This window comes from Antedon mediterranea, chromosome 3, assembly GCF_964355755.1.
Source record: "Antedon mediterranea chromosome 3, ecAntMedi1.1, whole genome shotgun sequence".
NCBI lineage: Eukaryota > Metazoa > Echinodermata > Crinoidea > Comatulida > Antedonidae > Antedon > Antedon mediterranea.
The window spans coordinates 10,036,908-10,044,947 of NC_092672.1; the positions used below are offsets into that span (position 1 = coordinate 10,036,908).

Consider the following 8,040-nt stretch of genomic DNA (forward strand, 5'->3'; position numbering starts at 1 on the left):
AACTTGCTCTGTACTGATGCATGTGAGTGTGGTGATGGATGTGAGAATACAAAGGACTGGAATGTAGAGCTAGTAGACGATATCGATGAACTTTATTGTATGTATTTATTTAGTATTATAACAGTTCCATTGGTGATTTGAAATATTGATTTTGGAACAAGGAATATCATCAACAAAACCACAAGTACAGGTACAAGTTATAAACAATACTAGACAAATCTATAGTCTCTCAGTTGTGGATGTTACATGCATTAGGGCAAGAGGTCAGATATGGCATTTCTGTTTGCTTTAAAACAAAACATTTAATTACAGTAAATATAAAAAGGCATACTGCGAACAATTTGAAACAAATTTCAAGTCTGTGTGACCATTTGTTACCGAGATATGATGATAGAAGGTCAAAGGTCAAATGGTCAGAAATGGCATTTTCCGTCATTTCTGGTCAAAATATTCCATTAGAGTAAATAGAAATATGTACATTACAAACATTTTAAGATTAAAACCAAGTCTTTACGATTAGTGGTTGCCGAGATATAAGTACTTGATAGCATAAGCGGCCATTTTGAAAAAGCGCCCCCAGCGAATGAAAAACGCGTTTAGAATTTGGACAACAAGTTGGAAGTTGTTCGTTGTGATGTCCTTGATCACTTAAAAGTGAAAAATCAAACTTGGCTAAATATATGAAGTAAAATACAAATGCTGCCTGACTATCACCTGACTATAATCCAATGTCGGGTCTTTATATGACACAACACAATTTTCCTCTTTCAATTCGGTAGTAGTTAAACTACTTCAAAATGTCTATTTCATCCACTGAGAACTTTGCATCATCATTTATGGAATTTCGACGAATGTCAGATCAAAATGACAAAATGAAAAGCTGGTTAAAAGAAAAGTTGGATGAATGTATAGAAGGAGACAGTTTAACAGGCAAAGAGGAGTGCCGGATTCTTGGAGTGGGCAGTGGCGTTGGTAAGTCAACTTCTTTTTTAATGTCTGTTTTTTTTGTGTTATTGACATATATCATTGTAAATCTTTCTACTACGTCCAGTAGTATGAATTGACTATAGTTGAAAAAAAAACAAATGATGAATATAGACATTTCTTTTATAAAACCAGGGAAGAGTGAACTAATAAAATCAACGGTAGAAAGTACGAAATTGGATGAACAGATTAGAATGAATGAGACAGAACGCTTTCAACAAAAACATCTACCTGAGGCTAGAATAGATTAAATATTATTTTAGAATCGGCATCCGGCCTGTAAACAAATTAAATGTATTATTTTTGTATTGCTTTTAGGTGAGATCGACTGTTTCATTTGTGAAAACCTTCAGAAAAAGCAGAAGAATATTTTTGTTCGTGTATTGGAACCAAACGCTGTTGAAATGAATCATTTCAATGCAAATGTGTGTTCTAACAAATGTTTGGATGTCGTGAAATTTTACTGGCGTCAAGTTGATGCTCTCGATTACTTTGTATGTGTAACTTTTTATTAGATATCTTAGATAATTCAACAAAATACACAGTACTTAATTACATACATTGAAGGAAATTCGACCATGGCACAGATGTATGAAGAAAAGCTTCAACCTCGCAGCAGGTTAATCTGCATATAATATTAGCGGACCATGTTAACTTAGCAAGAAGGGATCTTTTTGTTACCATATTACATCCAACAAAATAAACTAAACCTACTCGAAGAAACGCCCCTCCTTCACTAAAAAAAAACCCTTTCAACACCCTACTTTCACACATGGAGGAAAATATCCCCACTCCCTCCATGGTACAGATGTATAAAGAAAAGCTTCAATCTCCCAGCAGGTCACTCCATTTTTGTATTAAAGAGTAGTACCGGTAAATAGGCCTACAGTTATATTCATAATATTATCAACATTAGCAACAACATAATAATATAAGCTCACATAATTCATCAGCATTAATGTCAAGTTTATTAATATAAACCTTAGTGCCAACTTTATATTACTCGTGAATCGGCGCTATTTATATTTTAGAATTACTGGTATTTAATTGCATTTATCCTAAACTGACATCGTGACTTTAATTTTATTTTACAACCATTATCTTCTAATACGTTTATTTTTTATTTTATTACAGACATAAACAAATATGGTCGGTCGTTAATTCTTTATTTTTTTTGTGGACAAGGTTGTGCGAAACAAACCTATGTAATATAATTACTGGTAGCGAAAATAACCTAAACTTACTATACTTTTAAAATTAATTTTAATAAACAAACCAATTATTGTAATAATATATCGGTCAAACTTTTATTAAAGAAAAAAACAATTGGTTACCAAAGTATTTTTACTTGCTAATATATTATATACATTTTTTGACAACTTGTTTTAACATTACTGTAACTAATTATGTATAATATTATATGAACACAGTTATTTTCTCACCCTGTGGCTATAAAGTACAGTAAGGAGGCACAATTTATTTTTAAAAAAAGTGGTAGTGGGGGTATATACTATTTGTCGTTTAAAATGTTGCCAGAAAGAAAGAAGAAAAGACAAAAAGTGTTAGTATTATAGGAACCAAGTCAACATAGGAATAATACTAATGTATATTTCATTACAGAAAGAAACTCGAGATAAACGGTTTCACATCATACATTTATTCCACGTACTATACTACTTCAAAGGAAATGAAATGAACGTCATTCAGCAATGCTTCAACCAATTAGAAGTGGGCGGACGTCTTCTAATTATACAAGCATCAGGTACAATGTAATATATAACCAGACAGTTAAGCTATGATCAATCACACCACCCTGAATAAATAATATTCACAACAACAACGACGACAACAATGTAGTTTTATGGGCACTTGGAGATATTTCTAACTAACAATATAAGGTGATTAAGTGCCTGCTTTCCAATCCAATCCTCATGACCTAGTGCCAGGGTTGTAACTTACGACTTTTATTAACTTCACTCCTTAAACCTCAAACGGGACTTATGAGCACGATCAGTTATAAAACAGTTTATCTATCCTGTAATTGGCGAATTGCTCGCTGTTGAATGCGTATGAAATAAAAAATAATAATACAAAAAACATGAACAAGTTTATTTATTCCATGTCAAAATATAAGTATATAATATATTTGCTGGTTAATTTTCATATAAATGTGTAATAATGTGAAAATAATATTATATGTAACCTACTTACACTCTATATTACATACATTCCCATAGCTTCAAATGGACTTCTAAGTATCCGAAAAGCATTCGCTAAAGAACTGTGTTCTTTAGAAGATGACAAATTTAACCGGGTCTCTGGTGAAGATTTGCTGTTCATAATTAACAGACTTAGATACAAGTACCATAGTGACAACATTCGTTCATCGCTGGATGTCAGTCAATGTTTAGCAGACCCAAAATCTAAAACAGGAAGCCTTCTGTGGGACTTTTTAACTGGAGTTGATAAGTTTGTTGAAACATCTCCTAATTTGGTTCTTCAAATACGAAACATGTTGACTCTCGAACGTCCTGTGATTGGGGATAAAACTTGCATTCCCATGGATTCAATTGGAATTAGTATTCAGAAAACACATCTATGATTCACATTAAACGTGATTATTGCCATACCAATATTTTATCATAAACTCTGGGTGACGAATACTAATTGACAATAAAAGTAACAATCATATATAACGTACTGAATGCCTATACCGCCTACTAAACTCGGGCCGTGTTTACGCATCCAAAAACTAACCGATAACCGATAAAAATTAACCGATAAAAATTAACCGATAACCAATCGATAAATAGCTTGTGGGAACGGAGTTTAACTGATTCCACTCGAGAAAAACTAAAACAATTCAAATCGGATAATTATCGGATACACGCGATAATTTTTAACCTTTGACCTAAAGGAAAAATATTTGTGTTGTGATTGGCCACTTCGTTCTTCGGTAATGACTGATCATGCGCATTTTATTTGTTAATATTACGTAAATGGTTAAACAATTAACCGATAATTTTTGTTTTGGTTGCGAAACACGGCCTTCGTCACATAATAATCTCTTTATATATAAAATAAGTGTATAGATATGTGTTATGTGATATGATATGTGATTATGTGAAGTATTTCATTGTTTTATAATAATAGTAAAAGTATAATTTGTTTAAATTACGCTATCAGTAAGTATAATAATTGGTAGCACTGCATTTAATATACTTTGATGGCGCTAGTTACACTCCGTTATGAGTGTGCAATGAATGACGTAATGCATTGGTAGTAAGATGGGGAGTCAGGTTCGTTGCAATTGTAAATAAAGTATAAGATATACTGATAAACGTGGTGGTGGTATCCTGATGCTAGTGAACAACAAATTTACCTGTAACCGAGTGGAACGCCTAGAAAGTGATTCAACAGAGTTCATGTGGATAGAGATTCAGCTAAAGCGGCGTAAAAGCCTCTTGTTGGATTATTTTATAGACCACCGAACGCTACACTCGATGTCCTCCGTCGTTATACTTCGTCTGTGGAAATCGCTATGCTCTACTATAAAAACAGTGAATTCCTCATTCTTGGAGATTTCAACCTGCCCGAAATTAATTGGAGTGGCAACCCTCATTCTGCTCCAGCTCAGTCCATGGGAGAACACTTACTTGATGTATTGCTTTCTAACTGTGGCCTATTTCAATGCAATACGTATTGTACTGGATAAAATGCTTGATCTTGTTATTTGTAGTAAAAACATTTCCGACAAAGTCTATACTGCTAACGATATTTTTTTATCTGACCACTCATCTTTGCACAGCAAAATTCTGATTCTTGTTTTAAGAAAAAAAAAACTTGTTTCAAGCAAAATATTTCTTGAAACAAGTAAATTTTGACTTGTCCGTATTTCAATACTTTTTGGCTTACCAAGAATCGTAAAATTCTTAACAAGAATCACACAAATTCTTATCAAGAAAATTATTCTTACCAAGAAATAATACTTTAAGAACAATATTCTTACCAAGAATTTAATTGCTTTTTTCATTCTTGTTTTAAGCAGTATCTTCCTTAAAATAAGTAAGAATATTCCGATTTTTATTTTTTGAATTCTTGTTTCAAGCAATATTTTTCTTAAAATAAGTACGAATATTCCGATTTGTATTTTTTGAATTCTTGTTTCAAGCAATATTTTTCTTAAAATAAGTAAGAATATTCCGATTTGTATTTTTTGAATTCTTGTTTCAAGCAATATTTTTCTTAAAATAAGTACGAATATTCCGATTTGTATTTTTTGAATTCTTGTTTCAAGCAATTTTTTTCTTAAAATAAGTAAGAATATTCCGATTTGTATTTTTTGAATTCTTGTTTCAAGCAAAATATTTCTTAAAATAAGTAAGAATATTCCGATTTTTATTTGTAGAATTCTTGTTTCAAGCAATATTTTTCTTAAAATAAGTAAGAATATTCCGATTTGTATTTTTTAGAATTCTTGTTTTAAGCAATATTTTTCTTAAAATAAGTAAGAATATTCCGATTTTTAATTTTAATATTCTTGTTTCAAGCAATATTTTTCTTAAAATAAGTAAGAATATTCCGATTTGTATTTTTTGAATTCTTGTTTCAAGCAATATTTTTCTTAAAATAAGTAAGAATATTCCGATTTGTATTTTTTGAATTCTTGTTTCAAGCAATTTTTTTCTTAAAATAAGTAAGAATATTCCGATTTGTATTTTTTGAATTCTTGTTTCAAGCAAAATATTTCTTAAAATAAGTAAGAATATTCCGATTTTTATTTGTAGAATTCTTGTTTCAAGCAATATTTTTCTTAAAATAAGTAAGAATATTCCGATTTGTATTTTTTAGAATTCTTGTTTTAAGCAATATTTTTCTTAAAATAAGTAAGAATATTCCGATTTTTAATTTTAATATTCTTGTTTCAAGCAATATATTTCTTAAAATAAGTAAGAATATTCCGATTTGTATTTTTTGAATTCTTGTTTCAAGCAATATTTTTCTTAAAATAAGTAAGAATATTCCGATTTGTATTTTTTGAATTCTTGTTTCAAGCAATATTTTTCTTAAAATAAGTAAGAATATTCCGATTTGTATTTTTTGAATTCTTGTTTCAAGCAATATATTTCTTAAAATAAGTAAGAATATTCCGATTTTTATTTGTAGAATTCTTGTTTCAAGCAATATTTTTCTTAAAATAAGTAAGAATATTCCGGTTTGTATTTTTTAAAATTCTTGTTTTAAGCAATATTTTTCTTAAAATAAGTAAGAATATTCCGATTTTTATTTGTAGAATTCTTGTTTCAAGCAAAACTTTTTTAAAAATAAGTAAACAAGAAGTCTATCAAATAAAAACCAGTAAATGTTTACTTATTTTAAGAAAAGTATTGCTTGAAACAAGAATTCTATCAAATTAAAATTCGTAAATTCTTACTTATATTGGGAAAAAAATTGCTTGAAACAAGAATTCTATAAAATATAAATCATTAAAAATTTATTTTAAGAACGATAAATGAATACTCATTTTAAGAAATATTTTACTTAAACAAATAAATTCAAGAATGTTATAAAACATAATATTAACAATACTGTTATTTTCATTAAGAACTACAATTTACATGACATTAGGTACAATAATATATACAACTTCTTTAAAACAAACTTGTTTTTATTAATAATAAAATGCCATCAAAAGAAAACTTAAAAACATTAAAATGGTAAAATACAAATTTCGTAAAATTCTTCTCCCGCACCTGGGCTTTAAACTATTAGAGGTGTCTTTAAATTTATTAATGTATACTAATGATGATTCAACAGCCTTTGTCAAGTGTACAGGTGTGTTTTCATCACAAATCACTAACTGTTAAAGGATAGTGAGGCCTACTTCTTTTCATTTTGGATAATCGAAATCCAGAAGGTAAAAAGTGGAGAGGAGAGTAACTAGAGCCTCATCTAATTTTGCTTTCTTTGTAGTTAGAATTGTTTGCTAAACTTTAATGTAGGCCATTTCTGTGTCCAAAAGCAATACCGGCATATTACCTGATCGGCGTGAAGACCAGGATTCTGGATCTTTATTCATGTTCCTAAAAATGAAAAGAGATTAATATAGTTTTAGTTATTACTGTATTTAAAATATGTGTAACATCATCAACTAATTTGGTACGGTGTGGTTTTAGAGTCCTATATCTGGGGCGGTAAACACAAAAACATGACGCAATATTAGAACGGTGGTAAGAATAATTTTACATTATAAGGTGGGTGGAATATGCATTTGAACTTTTTAATCGCAAACTTTGCCCTGTTTATACCGATCCCAAAGACAGGCATGGCTGTATCTATTATTTTTAGTTAAATTATTAGGGTCTAAATTTATTTTTAATATTACTATTTAGGAAGACAATACGCAAAACGGTGCTCAATCCTGATTGATGTTTTTATTCCGTATCAATGTTTATAATAACAATCATACAATTAAATGTAAATTTTGTTTAATTGTTTGATTTTAATAAATTATTGTAAACATAGTATATACCTCGAATTTTAAGCTAAGATAAATTTGATTTTAAAAAAACACTTTAAGATATTTTTTTTTAATGTACATAATGTTACTTGTATTTTAAATTTAAAATACCTTCAAGGTCGGCAGACTTTTTTTGATGAGTTTTTCCCAACAAATATGTTTGACAGATTTGACAACATATTATGGGTTATCTTTGAACCTAACCAAAAATAACAAATTGAAAACATTATATTATATAAATTTATTTAAATGAGTGGAATAATGTATGGACATAAACTTGATATACTGTAGCTCAAATTTTTAATAATGTAGCCTACAGTTTTGTAGGTGGTCAATGTAAAAGGAAGGGGAAAGGGTGGGCTGGCCAGGAGAGCATTAATATGTCAAAAATTAATATTCATAAGTCATTTATTTAATTTTAGTTGTCAAAGGGAGGAGTGCATGACACTAGCTTGAGTCGAACCAAGCTGTTAAAAATACGTACACAATATATTTCCTCACTACCATTGGTCCATTATAAAACTATTTATGAATAG

The 8,040-nt window shown here is 29.6% G+C and overlaps 1 protein-coding gene across 1 annotated transcript; it reads left to right on the forward strand.

The window, feature by feature from the left end:
• The first annotated feature begins 797 nt into the window (after window positions 1-797).
• Window positions 798-3,586, forward strand: LOC140044016 (histamine N-methyltransferase-like). The gene is made up of 4 exons (XM_072088497.1): window positions 798-972; window positions 1,303-1,478; window positions 2,605-2,746; window positions 3,222-3,586. The coding sequence occupies exons 1-4, from the start codon at window positions 798-800 to the stop codon at window positions 3,584-3,586; spliced, it is 858 nt and encodes a 285-aa protein (XP_071944598.1).
• The last annotated feature ends 4,454 nt before the right edge of the window (window positions 3,587-8,040 follow it).

Coding starts and splice junctions, on each gene's coding strand:
- LOC140044016 (XM_072088497.1), top strand. CDS start 798: ATGTCTATTTCATCCACTGAGAACTTTGCATCATCATTTATGGAATTT. Junction 1,479..2,604: donor TTGATGCTCTCGATTACTTT/GTATGTGTAACT, acceptor ATTTCATTACAG/AAAGAAACTCGAGATAAACG. Junction 2,747..3,221: donor TCTAATTATACAAGCATCAG/GTACAATGTAAT, acceptor ACATTCCCATAG/CTTCAAATGGACTTCTAAGT.